This window comes from Lygodium microphyllum, chromosome 29 (assembly GCF_053477565.2).
Source record: "Lygodium microphyllum isolate KBCC chromosome 29, Lygodium_microphyllum_v1.1.10, whole genome shotgun sequence".
NCBI lineage: Eukaryota > Viridiplantae > Streptophyta > Polypodiopsida > Schizaeales > Lygodiaceae > Lygodium > Lygodium microphyllum.
The window spans coordinates 94,390,619-94,414,630 of record NC_141163.1 but is presented as its reverse complement, the minus strand read 5'-3'; the positions used below and the strand labels follow the sequence as shown (position 1 = coordinate 94,414,630).

Here is a 24,012-nt window from a genome sequence, read left to right as displayed (position 1 = left end):
TATCATTAATGCTTTTATGTGCACCTTCGAGCCAGTGAATGCTTACTGGAACAAATTGAAAGGATGCTACCATCTTGTAAATTGGAAGTGATGACTGTATACACTTCTCAACACGAAAGTGTTCAGGAATGCAGGCATGCGAGCATAGTAAAGGATTAGACTGCTTCTTATAAGCTTGGAGGTCCCAAAAAGGCTGTTGATTTAAGGAGTCCGGCCTTGATATATTTTCTCTAACTGTACTGAAATTCTGTCCACCAGCTCCTTGTCTACTGAGCCAGCTGACTGTTGTCATTACAGGTGAACAGTGCTTGCACTATTTGAAGGAAGTCCTCTCAACAGGAGCCTTCAGCCTAGCTGGGCCCAATCCTATCCTCACATCAGTGAGGGTTTTACAACAATTAAGAGCCATCATGCCAATGAGTGGTGCTTGGCAAGCCCAACGAGCTTAATATTTGTAGAAGAGACTTGTCTAGTCACATGATGGTAGATGACCACCTTCATGGCCTGAAACTTATTTACCTAGCTGATCATGCTTACCTATTAAGATATGCTAGGATTTGCACAAAGCAAACCCTTAAGAGTGTACAAACATGACTAAAATGTAGTGAACACAGACGAGTGCAAAAGGAGCATGAATGTAATGAATGAATGGTAAGAATATGATACAGATGGAGCTCAAGGAGCAGAGATGACCAACAGTCATTATCTCTCGTGGGAGCAGGCTGAGGGAGAGTGGCGGAGGGTGTGTCACTATCTGCAAACAGATCCATATTGCAAGAATACAACCAACGATGAGCTAGGAGCAGTGGATTGAAGTTGAGGGTGATGAAACACAGCAGTTGAGGGCCAGTCGATGGCAGTAAATCTGATGTAGAGGGCCAAGGACAGCAAGGCAGCAGTCTGGATGTCGAAATGCAGCAATATTTGTTACTGGAATGGCAAAGCACAGCAGTGTAAAGACTGGTGACAGCCTTTGGATGTGTCCAAGTGATGTTGGTGATGAAGAATCTGATGTAGAATGGCAGAATCAGCCAAACACTGATTGGCTGATGATAATGTGAGCAATGCAGCAGCTCCAGATGAAAAGACAGATCAGGCTGCTGATTGTCCAGCTGGAAATTAGGTTGCCAGTGCTGGAAACAGGTCACGAAGGCTGAGAACCAGGCTGCCTGTTGTTTGGAGGAGAAGGCGAAGCTGGAAATTAGGTTGCCAGTGCTGGAAACAGGTCACAAAGGCTGAGAACCAGGCTGCCAGTTGTTTGGAGAAGGCGAAGCTGGAAATGCGGTCATGGCAGCAGCTCCAACAGGGTAGGACAGCCTTGGGACTGCAGCAAATCAGGTTGTGGAAACTGGCAGCAGTCAAACACAGCATATGGATGCCATGTGGCAGCTTGCGGTGGTAGGATTTGACACATAGATGAAAGATACGTCTAGTGAGAAGAGCTCTTGGGCAAACCATGCAAGGGGTGCGTGACCAATCTGACCATGTGCAAGGTGCTTCCTCTAGTGGGCTTTTCAATAGGAGAGAGAGTTTGCACCTGCCTTAAATCCTAGAGCTTGAGATGGAGGCAACGATTGAGGTATTACTACCAATGGATGACTCCTCCTTAGAGCCATTGCAGAAGAAGGGCTTCATGGCTTTCTGTGACATGTGGCAAATGTTGGGTGTCATTTGAAGATACTTTCTATGCTCCTTAATTTGCTAGCTAAGTATGGATATAGTGGTATAAGTATAATTGAGCTATTTAACTATTCAATACATTTGCCTTGCCATTTTACATGATTATATTTGCAGAACTTGATAAACATACACTTGACTTCTAAGAAGGGTGTTCTTATGGAGTTGGCCATATCTGTGAAGTTTGGATGATGGTTTTTGGGACTTTGTTCATACTTTAGCGAATTCATTTGTGATTTTATAGAGATTTCTCTATCCTTTGATGCTTTGTAGAAGAAGGGAGTTGGTTTTTAGTGGCTATAAATCAGATTGCAGCATTTAATAGGTTGAAAGAGAAGCTTTGTTTGGAGCTAGTGTTGATCTTGCTAGATCTCTGCAAAGCTTTTATTGTTTAGTGTGATGGATGTGGCAACAATGTTGGTGCCTTCCTTATGCAAAAAGGATGGATAGTGATATAGGAGAGTAGAATATTGTAGGGTTTGAAATTGCAGGTATATGAGGAAGAACTTTTGCCTATCATACATGCTCTCTCCACTTGGAAATATTACTTGCTAGGTGCTGATTTTGTGGTATAGACAAATCACTTGACCTTCCATTACTTCCTTACTGTGACCAAGTTGCTTGAGAAGCACATAAGACCGGCAAACTTTTTTTTTGTGCTTTTGTTGCCCGATCTAAGGAAGTCATTTGTGGTTTTAGTGTGATGCTTGTGGTAATAGCTTATGAGTGCTAAATTCTCCATGGTGTAGAGAAGAATTTGCAAGTCTATGAGAAAGAGCTCTTGGTTGTAATTCATGCATTGTCTACGTGGAAACATTATTTGTTGGGGGCTGATTTTATAGTATAGACAGATCATTAGACTTTGAGATACTTTTTGACATTGATGGTAAAAAGTGGCTGATGCACTATCGCGTATAACCCACAAGTTTTAGCCATTAGCATGGTTTATTACATTGAGTTGGATGCCATGAAAAAGCAATATGTTGTTGAATCGGACTTCGGTAATGTTTATGATCAGCTTTGCAATGGCTAGAGGTATGAGCACTTTGTGCTTAAAGATGGATTTTTAATGATGCATGTATGATTGTGTGTCACAAAGTAGTTGGGCCTAAAGTTATTGTTTAGAAACCCTTCACCCTTTACTCGCAGTTTGCTTTTTTGTGTTTTGCGTTTAGGGTTTGCAGCCCTAAAAAGGGGCGCCACCCTAGATTGACTATGCCTATTTATAGGCCACTCTCTCATTTATTCCTTATGGTTGATTCATTCAGTCCGTCACATTTTCTCTTCGGTCTCTTCACTACCCTTACATCCCTTCAGGAAGACATTGCGGTTCATGGTTCGTGGCTGTTCTCATCATCTTCCTTGTGCTACGGTACCCTTGTTCCCTTGTATCACATTCACTCCATGATTCAGAACTTCATCATTCCATTCTCCAGAGTTTCTTCTCTCTTCTCTTCTCTTCTCCATGTTCGGGTTCCTCCTCGCAAACCCTACTATCTTGTTGGTATGTTATCTTTTGACATGGTATCAGAGTTGGATCTACTCAAATAGCAGCAAAGATTCTCCACTCCAATGATAGCAAAGACCGGTGGTGGGTTTGGCATTCCATTCTCTTCTTCTTTCATTGCATCAAAATCTCGTTTTTGCAGGTTTTAGGTGCTTTCAGCTTGTTGCCCACATGCCTTTTGCGGAGGACATCGTAGTCTCAGCTGTCCCTTGTTGTCATCTACAGTCAAGCGCTTGTTTCTAGCCCTCCACCTCTTGTTTGCAGCTATTTACAGCAAAGTGGCTGTCGCTGATCACTCTCCACTCACAAAACAATCTCGTTTTTGCAGATTTTAAGTATTTCAGTTTGCTGCCCATACCTCGGATGCGGAGGACACTGCAGTGCAAGTTGGCTATTGCTGTCTACAATAGTCTGGTGCTTGTTTGCAACCTATCACACTGTTTGGAGCTGATTTCGGCATATTGATTGCTCTTGTTGGCTTTTTTTGCGTTTTTAGCCTCTCTCTTCCATAGCTTGCATTTTAAGTTTCTCTCTTCTCACTTGCGTTTTTCTATTGGTTGCAACCTCTTACTGTTGGTAGCATCTTCCTCCCACTGGCAGCTCACTTTCAGCCCTTCCACTGCCCGCCCACCCCTTGCAATGGACATTGCAATTCGTGCTTCACACTGCCCTCACACCCCTTGAGGTGAACATTGTGGTTCGTGGTTCGTGGTTCGTGGTTCGTGGTTGATCTCTTCCATGTCTTCCTTCTTCAGTAAGGCACACTGGTAACCATGGCTTCTTTACCAACAGATGACTAGACTACTGTTTGCCTCTATTGTGACATCATTGGACACACCATCGATGCTTGCCGACTTCGACCTTTACTTCCTACTCTCTCGGAGTATATGCGTCTTTTACCAGGCACTCCTTGTGCCACCTCTCCTTTTTAAGCCATAGAGATTGTTCTACATTGGCTATCAGAGTACTATGCTCAAGGCAATGAGATGCATCCGATGTGCACTAAGTCCTTTCGAGCACACGGAGGATCGATTGGCGCTACGACCTCTTGGAGATCATTGCAATGCTAGCGGCAATTTTTTTCTACCTATTTTCAGGTACAATGGCTACCATGGCCCGTGGTTCTGCATTCCGCTCTATCGAGAGACAATGATTGTTTGATATCGTCTCCTCGTTAGTCCGCTTCTTTGAAAGACAGTGGTTGCTCGACTCCTTCCACTTCTTCGGCTTCCCGGTTTGCTCCATTGAGAAGCAATGACTGTTGCCCACTCATTGCTCAGTTTGAGCTCCACCCTTTATCCTCGTCTACTCAAGTTTGAGAGGCCACTTCTGGGACTTATTCACCACCTTGGATACCTTTGGCACGATTGATGGCACTTCCTTCATCCTCAGACATTTCGAAGTCCGTGATCCATGAGTTTTTGGATTGCCTATCTACCTCGGAGGGGGATTTAGAGGGGGTGATTTTTCTTTGCCCTGTGAGGGGGCATCTACATCTATTGTAACTTTAGAAGGGACTCCTATTCCTCTAGTTTCAGAGGGGGTTTTCACCCACCGCTCAATTCTTTGCACATCCTGGCAGAGGCCTTTTACCTTCTTCTTCTACCCTTGGATGGGGTGGCTTCCTTCCAACGGTCATCTCACTTATTGATTCTTAGGATCTGGAGGATCTACCTAGATTGGAGCCTTGAAGGTTCAACTACGACTTGGTGACAAGGCCTTCGTATTCCTTCTTGCATGGATGCACGGAGCTAGTGGCTTCTCTCCCGAGGTTGAGTTTCGGGTTCTCGAGTTCACTTTGTCTATTGTTATTTACTGCAGGTTATCTTTCATGTGGAAATCTTGGATCTTAGGAATTCTCTACATTTTCTTTCTTCTCTTCTTATTCCCTTGGTCACTTGGTTAGCATGGAGCTAACTCCCAAGATTGAGTACAGACATATCCTTATGGTTCTCGATACCACACAAAGTCCGACATTTCTCCTATGCACTGCATGTTTTCATTATCTTTATACTAGAGCGCTTGGGCAAGTAAACAATTTTTCCATGAGGGACATTGTCCAAGTGACACTTGCTGTACGAGCATTCTTCAACATGTAGCATTCCATCCCCACCTCACTCTTTTCTTGTTTCTCTTTTTGGGCTTGCGAGGGGGTGTTGATTCACTCTTCACTCGCAGTTTGTATTTTTGCGTTTTTGTGTTTCGCGTTTAGGGTTTGCAATCCCATAAAGGGGTGCCACCGTAGATTGACTATGTCTATTTATAGGCCACTTGCTCATTCATTCAATCCATCATCTCTTCTCTCTGGCCTCTCCAGTATCCTCACACTCCTTCAAGAGGACATTGCAGTTTGTGGTTTGTGGTTGTCCTTATCATCTTCCTTGTGCTACTACACCCTTGTTCCCTTGTATCACATTCACTCCATGATTCAGAACTTCATCATTTCATTCATCAGAGTTTGTTCTCTTTTCTTTTCTCTTCTCCATGTTTTTCGAGTTCACTCTGTGTTCCTCCTTGCAAACCCTACTGTCTCGCTGGTACGTCATCTTTTGACAGGTATTATTGAAAGTCATGCTCTTCCATATGTACGACAGGGGGGTTTTGATGCCACAATCAAGGCAGTGGAGCATTTCTTTTATTGGCTAGCTTTGAGGCATGATAAGAGCAGTTTGTTAGGACATGCATTATATGTTAGAAGGTAAAACATGATAGGGAAAAGATGTTGGGTTTGTTACAGTCCTTGCCTTTTCTAGATAGGCTTTGGCAGAGCAGTGCAATGGACTTTATTTTTGAGCTTCTTAGGACACTTACAATGAATGATGGGATACGGACTATCATTTGCAAGTTTAGCAAATAGGCCTATTTTATTCTCGTGAGGAAGAATATAAAGGTTGATCATATGACGTGCTTGTTTTTGCAATATATCTTTAAGTATCATGGTATACTATAGTCAATTGTTAGTGATAGAGACCCTTGGATAACCAATTTATTTTGAAAGGGGTTGCTTGAGAACATGGGTGCCATGCTGAAATTCTCCTTCTTCCTTCCGTAAATAGATGGTCAGATCAAGGAAGTAAATTCCATAGTGTTAGATATTTTGAGATGCTATATCTTAGATCACAAGATATAGTGAGAGTAGTATTTGCCCTTAGTTGAGTTTGCTTACAATAATACAATGCCTAGTTCTACTGGCAAAGCTCCATTTGATGTGGTTTAGGGTGGCTAGAAGATACTACCTATATTGCAGACTAAGGATAATATCTTTAAGGTTGACCGTTATGTGGAAAACTTGGTTGTAGCTATGCAAAGATAAAGCGAGATTGAAAAAGATGGAAAAGGAAGAGAGAGATTGTATCTGAAGTTAAGTATGAGATACTATGGGTCCTTTCAAGTGTTGGAAAAGATCAATGATGTGGCATATCGATTGAAATTACTTCCACATTGATGGATACACAATGCCTTTCATGTCAGCTTGTTGAGGCATTTTTGTGATGATGTGCCATAGGATAAGTCTGCTGAAATTCAACCTGAGGTTGAGGAGCTGGATGAGATTTTGGTACGTGAGTAGATCTGAGCACATAAGGAAAGAAAGGCTAGAGGTAAAGTTTCCAAGAGATATTTGGTGAAGTTTTAGAATTATTCATCAATGGATGTAAAATGGATGGAAGAGGATGACTTGGTAGATCATCCTTAGTCGTTGCAGCTTTATCTAGATGCCTTTCGGCTAGTGTTGAGCTCAGTCAAGTTCAACTTGGTAGAGCATCCTTAGTTGTTGCAACTTTACCTAGATGACTTTTTTAGTTAGAGCTGACTTAAGTTTTGCCTTATGGAAATTCCAGTGCAATATGCTTTTCTTTTGGCACAATGTAGTGCAATCAGTTTGTAAGAGGATGATTGTAGGGTTTTTAAGGGGGATGTTTATTATGGGGATGTAAAATTTTAAGATGTTTTATTCTTGTGGATAATATTTGATTAAGTTATTAATGAAATGTGCAAGGTTATTTAGCACATGTGATGGATATAGCAGTTATTTCATGGTAACATGCCAAGGACCTGGAGGATGCAGTGGGTGTCAAAGACAAAAGTCGTGATAAGTTATGGCACTTGGGCTTTGAGGGTCAGTTGGTATCAATTTTGACCCTAGCACATTTGTTTGGTTAATAAGTGTCAATGGTGACATTAGGGGAAGAAAATTAGATTTCTCTCTTATCTTGGCTTTCTCTCATCTTCTCCAATAATCTCTCAAAAGATCTCAACATTTCTTAGTCATTCTTAGCAAATCTAAGCCAAATTTGGGGGATAGCAAGAGGATTTCTGTTGTAAATCCTAAATTTTTACGGAAATTAGGTTTTGACAGTCACCTTGGGACCCATGCCAATAGGAATAGGCATTGTACATTGAAATCAGTACATGAAATTCGTGGAATTGACAAGGATTTTAGATGCCAGGTCATCCAATGTAAATTGGAATAGCATTTGGCCAGTTGGTGGTTCCATGTGTGTTATTCCTAGGTGAAAATCAAGGGTCAATTGGCCCAACTTACTTGTTGATTGTATGTACATCAAGGGGCCTTTGGATCAACAAAGGAGATTGTGGAATCTGAACTTGTACATTGTCCATTAGCAATTAAAGATAAATAAATATTGAAAGGGACATTGGTTTTGGGGCCAACCGGGTGTCTATTGTCCAAGATTGAAGGTAGTGAGTGCATTTCAATTTATGCGCAATTGTTAAATGCTTTAATTAAGTGCTTGATCAGGTTTTACCACCCTTTCCAAGGAGGAAGGCTAGTTTCACAGCTAAATGTCATCGTAGAGCATTAAAGTTTGTAGAGGGTAACTAGGTTCCTTTGTGCTTTGAAAAGGGTAGGCTTAAGAAAAGGAAAGGCAAAGAGAGCTTGTTTCTAAGCTCAATACACATTGTTTGGGGTCTTTTCAAGTTCTAGAGAAGATTAACGAGGTGGCTTACATTCTTAAGCTACCTAATCATTGGAGGATTCATAATGCATTTCATGTGAGTCTCCTTAGTCCCCTTTGTAGAAATGTGCCAAAAGATGTTGGTGATGAGTTTTAGCTTTATGTTGAGGAATTAGATGAGATTTTAGTTTTGGAACATATTCTATTGGCACGGAAGGAAAGGAAAGTGAAAGGTAATGTGTCGTGTTGCTATTTGGTAGAATTTCAAGATTATTCACTAATGGATGCGAAGTGGATGGAGGAGGGTGATTTTGTAGATCTTGGCTAGAACTCTCTCTTGTGGTACATAATTCATTAGAGTGTGTTGAGCTAAAACATGCTTTACAGTTTAGCATTTTTAAATAGCCCCAAAACATGCTTAATTAATGAAAAACACACATTTGGTGCGTGGTTCGAGAGAGTTTCAATGGTTTCCCAAAACCCTAAATTTTGGGGCACCCTTCAACATCTATAAATAGACAATCTGCCAACCATTTAGTCTTATCCTTTTATGCAGGTTTCTCACTCTACCATGCAGGTTTCAGCCATCAGCCACCTACAATTTGCTGTCCAGCCATCACAATTGCAGCTCATCACTATCCAGCCCTTGGTGGCCTGTTTTAAGCCATTGCCCTGTTGTTTGGAGGTCTTCATTTGTTGTGCTATCATAGCATCTGATCAGCATGCCTTTTCAACATTTGGTGCTAGGTGATGGGCTATTGCCATCTCTCCCACCAGGCGATTGCTACAGCACCTTCCTTTTTGCTATCTAGCAGGCTGTCTACATTAGGAAACACTTTCCTATTATCGCCTGACAGTTCTCTGCCTCGGGTGATCGGTTTTCAGCCTTCCTTTGGTGATACACTGTTGCGTCTACTAGATTTCAGCCTCTGATTGCTGTGTTTTGGTGACCAGCTTGTTGTGCTTCATTATCCAATTAATTTTTCTAATAAGATACATCTAGTATTTCATGGAAGTATGCTTAGGGGGAAATGGAAGTACACTTAAGGGAAAACTGGATGAAATACATAAGCTTGTATTGAGGAATGAGATAGTGGAATTCTTTGAGAAACAATCAGTTTCATATGAGCTTAGAGGAGTTTTAGATGTTTGTAATGATGAACAACAGATACAATCGATTAGAAATACCCTTATAGTTAAACAATTGTTTTGAAGAGAGTTCCAATATGGGAGTGTATATATACTATTCAAAAATAGTTTCACAACTTAGAGTTGGACCTTCAATTTTGTTTTTGGAGATGAAAATATTTCGGAAGGGCGAGGAATTGCAACGTGAATTATTGTGACACAAAGGGAAAAACACCATTGAGAACTATGACTGTCCGTGTATTATCAAATATGCATAGGAGGCATGATCAATTATGCACATGTGAGATCTGTGTGAACAGGGGATAATATCTAATAAATTATGGGAATTTGCCAATTAGGATGTTTGATTAGGGGCTTAGGCCAACTAAGTTGGGATGATGTGGTGGTAGACATGCACCAAACTTACTATGGTTCAATTAATCAATCATTAATGGGTTGTACATGGCTGGCTGGAGAACCACAACTCTCTCGTTTTCTGATTTCTTTCTTTCTCCTCCTGCCTGTTAACCCTCATTATTTGATCAGACCAGCAAGGTCTACTGACAGCCTATCATTGCAAGAACCACCATTTCCTTCTCAACATCACTGCCATATATCAGATCCTTCCTTAGCCTTGTAGCAAGGAATTTAGATCATCAGATCAATATCAAAAATCTGAAATCTCATGGCTTTGGCCACCCTCTCATACTTTGAAGGATGCGTGATAAGGTCCAAAATAGCTGGAAGTAAGAGTTGTCCCCATGTGAGCAAGTGATCATGGATAACCTTGAACCTCAACAGAAATGATAGCATGGAGTTGCCCAAATTAAACTTAACATACACCCATAATTACCCTGGACAAAGAGAGTAGCAAAGGGAGTGTGTTAACAGCAAAAAACCTTAAGCAGATGTTTGGTTCAAGTCAAATCCTATAAAGCAATCCAATTGTCACATACATGAACATGCATTGGAAATGTAAGTAAAGGTTTACCATGGGAACGCCAAGATAGCACCATGATGCAAAACCAAGCAAAAGCATCCCTCACATAAACAATCTCAACAGGACTATACGAATCTTAAACATGATGTTTTAAGTTGAAGCCTAAAAAGTTAATCCCATCATCAATGCACATGAACAAGAGTAAGGAACACAAACAAAGGCTTAACATAGGCAGCACACATCAACACAGATGGTGGAGTGCTTAGAGCAGCTGGATCATCACATTGTGTGGCTTGTGCTTCAATAGCATGCACACACTGCTTTCCATGCTCCAAGGTCAACAGCACGAAAAGCAGCTTGACACACATCTAATACTAAGGAATGCAAGAATTATTCACCTACCACGGCAAGAATTTACAAGCAAAAAGAATGCCATGATATCAGCATACAATTTTGAAAACATAGGCATCTCTCCTTCAAGCTCAGCTCTGATATCATGTTAAAAGAGCAATACCACAGTGAAACGATGAAAGTGACAATGCACAGATGATAAACATGAAGACAAGTAAATGGGAATGGAAATCCAAGATGAGAGTCAAAGAATACAATGGTTGGAGTGTGGCTTTACATAGTCCATAGGTTTCCTCTCTCTGCACCAAGGATCTGCAAACACAAGTGTAGGAATGCGGCCAGACATCCTCTTTTTGTAGACAGGAAAGTAGGACAACCTGTAAGAAGATGGTCAGCCAGAAGTCAAAAGGAAGCACCTATGGATCAGGGCTTGGGCACCTGTGACCCTGTGAATGACCAGTTCCAATACACCTTCCTTTGTGTACATCAAATATGTGGACATGTATCTATGCATTGTTACATGCTCGTGATTGTTTTGTTTGCTGAATGTAGGATGAGTGGCAGTCCATATGTACTATTGTGAACTTAAGTTGTGGTGTGGGTTTGACACACGTGGCTTCTTTTGTACTGTGCAAGTTTTAACTCCTTTTCATCTTCCTAGTGGTAGGATGTTTTGTTTAGTTGCCTCCTTGCATGACATTGCATGTCCTGTTTTGAATCCTGCCTTTTCTTTTGCAGCTTGGGTGTCAGGGCTTGTACAAACAGCACTTTATGCAGATTTTTTCTATTTCTATCTAAAAAGGTACATCCTTGATGTATTGATTAAGTGTTGTCTTTATTTTTGGGTCTGAAACTTGATATTAATTCTTACTAATGTGCAGTAATAGCATAGCAGTCAATAGTAAAATCTTTTTGGAGCTTGTTCCAGCTTTGTAAAGTTTTTTAAAACAGTTTCAACTTTCTACTTATCTATTGGGATCATTTTCAATGGTTAAAAGATGTATGTGAATAATAACAGTTGTCTGAAAAGGTTTGATGTAAAAGTTCTAAGTCATGGCCGGTTGGATATTAGGAATTTGAAGCAGAATATGTTTGCTCTTCTAGTTTTGAGATATCTACAAAATTTCTCATGTAATTACTTGCTCATTTGTTAGTGGGCCACATTGAGAGAGAGAGAGAGAGAGAGAGAGAGAGAGAGAGAGAGAGCTCTATTGTACATGCTTCTGGAAGAATGCCATACAAGCATTGTAAGAAATATAAGTCTTAGAGCCAAACAATCTCACACTTGAGCATATAGCCATTAGCATGTTCGGCAAAACTCCCATCACAATGATGTCCCATACCAACTACATAATCCTGTCACCAGGATGGAGCTAACTAAGGTATTAAACCTAAGAGTGGCTATCGCAAGAGATTTGACATGATGAGCCTTGAGTCCTCTTACAAGGCTCCTCCACCTAGCCTTGTTCCGACTTCAAGACCCCTTCGTTGTTCTATAGGCTGTACAACCTTCATGCTTGGTGGCCAAGCGTTTAGTGGTAAATAGCCAATGATGCAAACATTGGAACCCTTTGTGAACCAAAGGACTTCGAACTTTAACTTGCAAGTACTTAATACTAAAACAGAAATTGAACAATAGAAAAATACATTAAACAATGGAGATAGAATGCCCCTACATATGATCACAAAGAAAGATCGGCCCCAAAGCCTAGTGCTCCTTGTGATATTTCTTTATGATCATTGAGTCATCAATACAAACCTTACAATTGGGAAAGCTTTGACCTTGGCTTTCCAAAGCCCTCAATAGGCCAATCCTACACAATTGTTGATGGATCTGCTTGTCTCCAATTGTTGTTACCAGCCAAGACCAAGCACAACAAATTTGAGCAAAACAACTATGATTTCATGCAAGCGTGTAAAGACCAATATGCTTGCCACCGCATCTTTGTAGAAAAACCCTATTTGACAAAATTTGTCAAGACACATCTCCCAGAATGTTTCAAACCATAGCAAATATCTAGCTTTTTTGGAACCTTTTGTGAACCCAAGGACAATGAACTTGAACTTGCAAGTACTTCATGCTAAAAATAGAAATTCAACAACAGAGAAACAAATTAAATAATGGAGATAGAATGCCCCTACATGTGAACACAAAGAGAGATTGGCCCCAAAGCCTAGCGCTCCTTGTGATATTTCCTTATGATCATTGAATTGTCAATACAAATGCTGCAATTGGGAAAGCTTTGACCTTGGGTTTCCAAAGCCTGCAATAAGGCAATCCTGCACAACAGTTGATGGATTTGCAATTCTCAAGCATTTGTCTCCAATTGCTGTTATCAACGAAGAGCAAGCACAACAAATTTGAGCAAAACAACTATGATTTCATGCATGCGCATAAAGACCAATCTACCCACCATTGCATCCTTTTGGAAAAACCCTATTTGACAAAATCTGTCACGACACATCTCTCAAACGTCTCAAAACCATAGCAAGTATGTAGCTTTTCCTTGCATTTTGTTAGTTTTTACTTGAATAAACAAATATAATACTACAACTTTATTATACAGCCATTACTTTATTAAATTTAAGTGTCCTAGTCCAAACCTTTGGCTCGTGCCAAAATCTAATAAATTAAGCAAAACTTTTGTTAAGCTTCATTCATATTAAACTAATTAAATGTTTGCACAAACTTACATCTTTAATTTGTAAAACCCTAGTTACTGATGGATTTACCCATGCCTAGCACAACTCATCCTTGTAAACTTAAAAGGTAGGTAGCCTTTTCCAAGAGGGCAATATACACATATATTGACAATACATGCAATTGAGTGTTCCATGTAACACGTGAAGTTGTTATTGCAACTTAAGTCATGCCCATGTATCTCAAAAAGAAAGTAACATTTTCTTGAATCTTAACTAGTAGTTGCTAATATGGTACTCATAGTTGCTGTAAGTATGCATACTAGTTGTTACAATTGGAGTGTCATGATCATTCATGATAGAAGTCCCAAAGTAGATAAATTGCTAGCCAAAAATACCAAGGATGAGGGTAAAGCATCAATGCTTGAGCTATCCATCCAAAACATGCTTTTGAACATAATGATAATGGACTTTGATGCTTTTTGTGTGAGCATGAAAAATGGGTTCTTTGGATGGCAAGGACACTTTGCTTATTGCACCAAAGAAGAGTGGGGTTTTCCTTGTAGGAAACCAAATGTTTGCTAGTATGTATTGAAGCTAGAGTGCTTTCCTCTTGAGTGGAAGAGCACACAATGTGGTACTCTTACCTTTGTTGAAGAAAGAACGACAATCGGTTGCTTTTACTAATCCAAGAGATCTTGTTGGATCTAAGGGAAATGACATAGCTTGTGGTAAATTTGTGGCTATTGATGTCACTTGCCTGGTTTGAATTTGACCACCCTAAAAGAATGACCCTCTCTTTATAGAGAATCCCACATGAACGGGTGTGTGGTAGATACTGCCAAAACATGCATGGCAATGTACCAATGGGAAAGAAGAGATTTTTACGTCAAAGAAGAAAGAAAAGCCACAATATAAGAGATGTTGGGTCAAGTACAAATGAGCCAAATTAGTGACCCAAGTAGATTATAGTAGTGGAATGCTACCACAAACTTTGTACCACCCTCAAAGGAAAGTTCGCCCTTAGGGTCCATGAGGCAAGAGATGCATGGCAATGTACCAATGGGAAAGAAGAGACTTTTACATCAAAGAAGAAAGAAAAGCCACAACATAAGAGATGTGGGGTCAAGTACAAATGAACCAGATTAGTGACCCAATTAGATTATAGTAGTGGGATGCCACCACAAACTTTGTACCACCCTCAAAGGAAAGTTTGCAATATGGGTCCATGAGGCAAGAAATGGTCTTGCTAGCAGCCATGCAAGATGTGGTAAGCACCTTGATGATGTAATGCTAGGTTGAGATGAAATTTCCTTGAGGTAGTTGGTATAAGAAAGAAAGTTTGGAGTTCGAGGTCGGTCATATTAAACTTGGTGTTGAGTCTCTCCCATGTATTCTCAACTTCTTGTATATGGCTCCTTACCAAATCAAATCATAAATATACAACATGATGAGTACAAAAAGTTCAACCTCCAACTAATAGTAAATGTTGGGTTTAATATTTGATCTGTGAAACCATGTTGAAGGAAGAAGCGGTCGATTCATTGATACCCAGCCCTAGTTGCTTGCTAAAGGTCATATACAACCTTTTGTAGGTATTAATCATGGTCTTCATTGAAACCTAGAGATTGATCCATGTAAATAAATCTCCTCCTCTAAGACATTGTTGAGGAAGGTTGACTTGTGCATGTGATGCACTAACCAATGGTGATGGGTTGCAAGTTGTTGGGTGTAAAGGCCTTTATGCTACTCCCGTGTGTATATTACTTTACACATGTGAACACACCCTTGCGGATATAAGTGTACCGAACCCTAAGTATACGTACATTCTTTTATTCTTTGTGTGTACCACATTGGTACACACTTATCCGTCGACTCTCACTCTCATTCACTGTTCACTCAATTGCTATTGCACCTCAACTGACACGCATATTTTGATTGCTTTCTCTTGCACTCTTCAAATTGGTGTCAGAGTACGAGAATCGGTGCAAGCAGTGGTGACCAGCAATCGGGTAGTCATGACAGGCAGGCAAGACAGTTTTTGTAGGCGACAATTGTCGTGAGCAGCTCGCAAGGCATGAACTGCAGCTGATGGGGCATGTAACAGCCAGCATAGCAGGTGACCAGCTCAAACAACGTTTGCAACGATTGTGCATAGGACTGGTGACGTTTCCAGCAGGTGATAGGCGCAGGCGAGACATGCAGTATTTGACGGAATTGACGGGCGGGCCCAACAATTGATGTGTGCAGGTTTTGCGAGACTGATACGGCTTGGTCAATATCACGACATGCACTTGTTTTTTCTTTTTTAAAATTATTTTGCAGTTTTTCTTCTATTTCCTTTACTGGGTGCACACGCAAGCACAGGGTTCAGAGCTGTGCGAATTTACACCTGAAAATTTGGGCCTTTTTCCAGATTTGGTACTAGACATGCATTACAGTGATTGTTGACCCAAAAATTGCAGACATTGGGTGCACATGCCTCAGAAATTTTTGGGCTTTTCATTTAAAAGTAAAATTTTACTCAGTTGAGCCAATTTCATTAAAATTTGTGCACAATTGGACTTAGAAATCTGGGGGTTTTGCTGAATTTGTGAAATTTCTGCAACGTTTGCCCTATTTGATGCTTAGGAGGATGTATTGGTGCAATTGGGGCAGAGTCACTGCAAAACTTTTGGGGCTTTTCACATTGGTGATGCATTTTGAGCCGATTTGAGCTTTGATAGCGAAATTACAGCAGATACATTGTTGAGTGGGAGAAATTTGAACTTGGGATGTTTCAAATGTTTCTCTTAGTATATGTATAGCTGAATACTCATTATGCAGTAAAACAATGGTATATATAGCACTTGGGTTATTGCATTTGGGCATTATGGTGATGTATTATTGAAATGGGAGTTGTCATTAATGCAAATGTATCAGATTTGATTTGTGTATATGTTGTAATCGGTATTTGAGATTGAAATTGCAGCAAAACATCTGCTTCTTGGACACCTTTGAAGTACAAGTGTGTGTACTTGCTGTTACATTCAGCAATCTTGCTACTGGTTGAAAGTATACATCATTTTATTGTTGAAGATGGTTGGGAGTGCATCTACATTTGACACAAAGAATCTCTTTGGGATTCGTAAATTTGATGGCAATGGCTTTGATCTTTGAAAATATTGTATGTAGGATATACTTTTTTAGAATAGATTGTATGTAGGGTATACTTTTTTTAAAGGATTGTGATGATGCTTTGGCAGATGAGAATTGGGCTAAAATGAATAAAAAGACCATTACTTACATTAAAATCGTTGTTACGGATGATATCTTGGTAGATATCAAGGGACTTGCTATTGCTTATGCAGTTTCAAAGAAACTCAAGGCTGCATATGAGAATACAACTCTTGTCAATCAGGTACATCTCATGCAAAAGTTGGTCAACTTCAAGCTTGATGAGTCTAAGCTTGCCTCAGAGCATTTGAATGCCTTCATTGGTATTTTGAGTCAGTTATAGGATGTAGGCTTGCCAACTTTTGATCCTAAATTGAGGGCTATCTTCTTGCTCATGAATTTGTCAGATTCATGGGAAGTATTGGTTGTGTCATTGAGCAACAACCCCAGCTTGACATGTGGATCAGCCTACAATATAAGAGGAAGAATGCATAAATGTGAAATGTTGCAAATAAGAACAAAAATCGCAGCAAAAGCAAGGATAAACAGCAAGATGTCACGTGTTATTAGTATGGACGTAAAGGGTATAAAAAGCTTAATTGTAGATACTATAAAAAGAAAGAACGCAAGAAGCATGCTAATGCGAAATGCAAAAATAATGAAAAGGATGGCAGCTCTACCTTGAAAGGAACAAAAAAAGTAAATGTGGTATCTAATGTTATTATTGAGGAGATAGAAGAAGATGAAGATGTTGATTTATTGGTTGCATCTTCAGATCCACATGCTATGACAGTGGAGGACATGTATATTACTAAAGAGATGTGATAGATGCCTTATTGTTTGCTCATGATGGTTTGTCACAATCGTGGATTGTTAACAGTGGTGCTTCATTTCATGTAACTCCATCTTTGGAGTGTTTTTTTTCTTATGCAACAAGTAACCTTGGGAAAGTTTACCTAGGAAATAACCTTGCGTGTGATATTGAAGGAGTAGGCACCATACACTTAGCTCTTGAAAATGTCCAAGAATTGATTCTTCATTATGTCAGGTATGTACCTAGCATTAAGAAGAGCTTGCTTTTGGTTGGGCAGTTAGACAATAGGGGTTACTTTACTACCTTTGGTGTGGAATGTGGAAGATACAGAAAGGATCCATGCTAGTCACTAGAGGTGGTAAAAAGGGAACTCTATATTATCTTCATTGCAAAGCACTTCCTGGAAAGTTTGTTGTAGTTGTGTCACACATGGAGTTATGGCATAAGCGTCTTGGACACATGAGCGAAAAGGGGTTTACATGCACTTTCTTCACTTAAAAGAGTCGATATGAAAAACTCAAAGCTTGACTTTGGTGATGGCTGTGTTTTGGGAAACATGTAAAGAGTTCATACTCTCATGGAGCCTCTAGGAAGGCATGTATTTTGGATTTAGTCCATTTTGATGTATGTACCATGCCAATAAAAACTCATAGTGGTTTCTGTTATTTTGTGTCTTTTATTGATGACCATTCTAGAAAGCTATGGGTTTACTTGCATAAGCGGAAAAGCGAGGCATTGGACGTTTGCCTTTAAAAGGTTTTATGCATTTGTTGGTACTCAAAAGGGTTTAAAATTAAAATGCATAAGAACAGACAATGGGGGAGAGTATGTATCTAAAGAATTCAATAAGTTTTGTGATGTTAATGGGATTAAAAGCTCCTTATAATCTGTCATCTAATGGTGTGGTGGGCTGAGCGAGTAAATTGCACTTTATGTGAGAAGATTCGTGCATGTTGTCCACAACTAATCTCCCCCAATCGTTTTGGGGAGAGACACTTAAAACTGTGGTGCATGTTTGCAACTGATTTTCACATCGTGCACTTGAAAGTGGTATCCCTGAAGAGGTTTGGTTTGGCAAACTTGCTTCATATGATCACTTAAGGGTCTTTGGTTGCGAATGCTACGTACATGTACCTGTTGATAGCAAAATCGAACTTGACATGAAATCCCATAGAGGCATCTTCATGGGTTATGGAGATGAATGTAAAATGGGCTATAGAGCTTGGGTTCCAAGCATGAAAAAGGTGCCACATAGTTGGGATGTGGTAGTTAATAAGTCAAAGCTGCTGAAAAATGTCACATCTAATGACTTAGACAAAAAGAAAGTGAAATTTCAACATGATCAGCCACTTGAACAGCCGTTAGCCATTGAAAATTCAGCTGCATTTGATGTTGGTTATGATAGCCAACATATCATCATTGAGCCAGATGAAAATGGGCAGCAAAGGGATGTTGAAAACCCGCTTGGGTAACAAAATCAGCATGCTGAAAATGAATTACAGCAACCTGAAAATGTATTACAGCAACTTGAACATGCAATTCAGCAGCCAAATAATGAGGTTATTTATACTTCTTTGGATGTGGATCCATTACTTGATAACACAGATCATTGGGTACGAAGGTCTACTTGGTTAGGAGACCTATTCAAAGATTTGATCCCTCTTTGGACTGCATTTTACTCGTAGACAAAGGTGAGTCTCTTACATATAAAGATGCATTATCATGTGAGTTAAAAAAAAAGTGAGAGCTAGCTATGCAGGAAGAAATGAAGTCATTGTATCATAATGATACTTGGGATTTGGTTCCATTATCCAAAGATAGGAAAGCTATTCCTAACAAATGGGTCTATAAAATCAAGTGTATGGATAGCAAACCAAAATACAAAGCCAGGCTTGTGGCTAAGGGGTATACACAGAAAGAGGGGATTGACTTTCAGGAAGTCTTTTCACTTGTTGTCAAAATGACCACTCTTTGGGGATTGTTTGCTATTGTAGCATCTATGGATCTTGAACTTGATCAGATGGATGTTAGAATTACATTTATGCATGGTGATTTGGAAGAAGAGTTGTACTTGAAGCAGCCAAAAGGCTTTGTTATACAAGGAAAGGAGCATTTGGTGTGTAAGCTTAAGAGAAGCTTGTACGGTTTGAAACAGGTTCCTAGACAGTGATATGAAAAAATTAATGCCTTCATGCTCTCACATGGGTTTAAAAGAAGTAATGCAGAGCATTGCTTATATATTAAGAAGATTGATGATGGAAATCTTATTATACTTGTGCTTTATGTGGATGATATGTTTATTGTTGGTAAGCATAAAAGCCACGTTAATCCATTGAAAAAAATAGTTGAAGTCAACCTTTTCCATGAATAACTTAGAGCAGCTGAACACATTTTGGGCATGCGTGTAATGAGAGATAGAGAGTAGCAGCTCTTGTTTCTCTCATAATAAAAGTATATCAACAAAGTACTTGATCGTTTTTCTATGGCTTATACTAAGCCACTTGGTGTTCTTTTACCATCATATCTTAAACTTAGCAAAGCGGATTGCCCAAAGGATGATAAGGCTGCCAACTCTATGAAGGGTGTTTCTTATGCTTCAGCTTGTGGTTTACTCATGTATGCTATGGTTGCCACTATTTCTGACATTGCTCATGCAGTGGGAGTTGTGAGCAGGTTTATGTTGAATCTTAGCAATGCACATTGGGAAGCAGTTAGAATGTATTTCCTATGGAAAGGATACGTTAGATTTGCAGGGGTATTGTGATGCAGACGTGGTAGGTGACTTGGATACTCGGAAGTCTACTAGCGGATACATATTTACCTTGATTAGTGGGGCAGTTTCTTGGTGCTCTAGATTACAAAAGATACTAGCACTTTCTACCACTAAGGCTGAATATATTTCAGCTATTGAAGCTTTGAAAGAAGTTGTTTGGCTTGGTTGATTGATCAAGGATTTTGGGTTGCCCATCAAAATACCTGTACTTGGATGTGATAGCTAGAGTGTTGTATGCCTAGCTAAGAATGCCATGTTTCATGCACATACCAAACATATTGATGTGTGGTATCATTTTATCAGATAGGTTCTAAATGATGATTTAGCCACATTGACTAAGATCGAAACATAGGATAGCCTTATAGATGTTTTCACTAAAAGTCTTGTAAAGGCTCAACATGAGCATTGCATTTGACTAGTGGGAGTTGGTTAAAGGTTTGCTTAGGACCTTTAAGTGGGAGGTTGTTGGGTGTAAAGGCCTTACGCTACTCTCATGTGTATATTACTTTAAACATGTGAATACGCCCTTGTAGGTGTAAGTGTACCGTACCCTAAGTATAACTACATTCTTTTATTCTTTGTGTGTACCACATTGGTACATAGTTATCCATCGACTCTCACTCTCATTCATTGTTCACTCAACTATTGCTGTACTTGATCTACGGACATATTTTGATTGCTTCCTCTCATACTCTTCACAAGTGAGAAGACCCTCGTGATGGTAGACATTGGGTGGTTGAGCCAAATTGTCTTGGCATAATTCAAGCTTGGGTTGTGTGCGAATCCCTTGGCAACAAGCCTAGCCTTATATTTGTCCTAGGATCAAATGACACAATACTTAGTCTTGTGGATCCAACACATACCAATGATATTCCTCTTGGAAGGATGCATAGCTGATTGCCAATTTTGATTTCGCTCAATGAAATCTAGGTCCTCTTATGACTCAATCTCTCTCATGCAAGAGCCTCCTAAGTGGTAGGCTTCTCATTGTCCATAAGATATAGTTCACACACAATGAATACCCTTTCTCCTATTGAAGCTACTAGAGGTGGGCTGATCTTTGAGGTTCATTGGTGGGCTTTGGAAAAGAAGTAACTCTAGACTCCAAAACAAGCTTTGGGAAGTATCATAGGGTAGTGGAGGACTCATCCTATAAAGAAGGCCATGAAGCCTTAGATGCACAAAATATCTTGAAGTCCTCATCTCTAGAGTCTTGGTCCCCCTTTGGAGGAGGACATAGAAGTGAGACTAGAATGACCTGTGAAGAAGGTGGTAAGGGGTGGGGTGGAGAAGAAGCTAGGAGAGTAGGGAGAAGGGGAGGTAATTTAGAAGGAAGGGGAGGGGCATTAGTTGCCAATAATGTAAGGAAATCCGATGATGAGGAGCCGTTGGTGATATTTCATTGAGGGAGAAGAGATAGGAGGAGAAGAGGAGGAAGAGGATTCCTCATGAAACACCATATCTCGACTCACCACCACCTTTTACGAATGAGGGTTGAAGAGTTGGTAGCCTTTGGTTTGCTAGGTGTAGTTGAGGAGAAGATATGCCACTTGGATTTGGCATCTAAGTTCAGAGTTACTCGCCTTTTTCGTTGGCACATGGACATAGGTATCACATTGTAAGTGAATACAAGAAAAGGAGGACTTTTGCCTCAAATAGGGTCTTTCCAAGAACGACAATGGTAGGGGATCAAATGTGGATATGCACAACTATAATCACAACCTTAGCCCAAAGGGTATGAGGAAGCCCTTTGTGCTCAAGCATGGACTAAGCCATCTCCAACACAGTCTGTGAAGATATGCTAGGGTTTGCATTGAGGAAACATAGCATTGTTGGAAAATGATAGCCAGCTATGGAGGAGAGAAAGGAGAGACAATGAGAGTGTGTTGAAGCAAAAGAGTAAAGTGTACTTATTGAATTGAAAGAATGAGAATGAAAGGTACAAAATAAGTCTAAGATAGACCTAGCTCTTACTCAACTAGAGTTAATTAACTTAACTCTAACTCTAAGAGTGGTGACAACTTATAACTTTAGTTTTGTTTACACAAAGAATTAAAAAAAAACTAAAGACTAAAACATTGGGCATTGCCCATAGAATTCGCAAATTTTAATACCCCCTTGCAGTGCCAATGTGGTAAAGTACAGGAATGATTAATCACCAAAGGGTAGCAAGTTTAAGGACTTGCGAAAAGATTCAAACTTCTCACGAGGTAGTGCCTTGGTGAAAATGTTTGTAACATTTTTCTGTGTAGGAACATATATTAAGCTAATCTCTGCTGTATAGCATCTCTCTTTGATGTAATGGTAACGCATCTCAATATGTTTCATGCGAGCATGAAACACATGATTTCGTGCCATTGCAATAGTACTCCGACGGCTAGAAAGAATGCGTATAGGACCCTCCAATGGTAAATGTAGATCAACCAACAATCTGTGTAACCATATACATTCCATTGTTGTCGCGAAGGCTGCCATGTACTTAGCCTCATAGGACGAGGTAGCCAGTGCAAATGCATGAACGACCCATAAAGAAATAGTGTCTATTACTAGATTGCCTAGTGTTTGCGTCACCAGCCCAATTTGAATCATTGTAAGCCTATAATTGCAAAGCCTCTCCTTCCAACACACCCCACACCCACAACAACACCCCCCCATCCCCCCCCCCCCCCCCCCCCCCAAAAAAATGCATGTGACAAAGTACCTTGCAAGTATTTGAAGATCCGCTTAACAGCTTGCCAACGTATAGTTTGTGGGCTATGCATATACTTGCTCACTTGAGATATTGCATACCGAATGTTAGGGCGGGTGTTGCAAAGATAAATAAGACAGCCAACAATCTGGCTGTAAATTGCAACATTAGACATCTCTTCACCATCATGCATAGACAACTTTAAGCTTGGCTCCATAGGAGTACACATAGGTTTGCAATCTTCCATATTAAACCTATGTAATAGCTTATCCACATACTGTGAGTGTGACATGATGATACCATGCTGATTTTGGATGAACTGAATCCCCAAATAATAGTGTAGACAGCCCATGTCAGGCGACTCAGAAGATGAAGCAGAATTCTTGAGGAATACAGTTCGACACTCAAAGGGCACGAGATGCGTTTCACCTCCCAGCCTTGCCTAGTTAATTGCTGGCCACCCTCATCGTGATCCGATTGCCAGCCGTCAAATCTTGGTGAGTCCTACTATTCTTGGACTCTCTTTACTCCTAGGCTCCCCTAAACCCCGTTCGGGCGCCCAAGGCCCCGGACGGTCATGCCTCGTGCATGTTTCCCTTAATTTACCTTATAAATATAACATTTTCTTCCTCTTAAGAATTGGTTTCGTCCTCAAAAACAATACTTGGAAGGTCTAATTGTAAATTGGGAAACCTTTTCTTTAAGGTACTTACTCGCTCCCATGTTGAGCTTTCTTCTGAACAATCTTTCCACTTAACCAAACATTCTTGATAAATAGTATTTCTTGTTCGTCTATTACGAACATTTAATATTCTTTCTGGTTCATGTGGATTAGATTGGTCATTTAATAGCTCCTCAATATTATTATTTAAAATTAAATTATCCAAATCACCCAGCTTCTTCCTTAACTTACATGAAAAACTGGATGTATTTTACTACCAGCAAGTAGTTGGAGCTTGTAAGCCAGTTCTCCCATCTTTTTAAGTATTGTGAAAGGACCACAATACTTGGGTGAAAGCTTTGGACATTGTTCCTTTTTCATAGTTTTAGTCTGTTCAGGCACCTTAAGATAGACCAATTCTCCTTCTTTAAAGGAGATGTCTCTTCGGTGAGGATCTGCATATGCTCTAGCTCGATTTTGAGCTTTTTTAATATTTTCTTGAGCAAATTTTAACATACTATTCATATCCTCCAAAAAATCCTTAGCTGCCTGAACCTTTTCCTTATGCAATCCTGCTGCATAAGGAGCTTTGGGCTGAAACCCATACATTAACATAAATGGACTATATCCAGTGGAAGAGTGCTTTGCACTATTATATGCAAACTCTGCTATCGGTAGATACTCTTCCCAATTAGTTTGTCTTTTACTTACATATGCCCTAAGCATATCTTCAAGGATTTGGTTAACCCTTTTAGTTTGC

General features: G+C 40.0%; 1 protein-coding gene across 2 annotated transcripts in view; it reads left to right on the top strand.

The window, feature by feature from the left end:
• Positions 1–24,012, top strand: part of LOC148010924 (ER lumen protein-retaining receptor-like) — a 57,254-nt gene that overhangs the window by 5,365 nt on the left and 27,877 nt on the right. For both annotated transcript variants that reach the window (XM_087671352.1, XM_087671350.1), the window contains one exon: positions 11,258–11,321. In XM_087671352.1, coding sequence (XP_087527478.1) covers positions 11,258–11,321 — 64 coding nt within the window. The remainder of the gene's footprint in view (positions 1–11,257; positions 11,322–24,012) is intronic.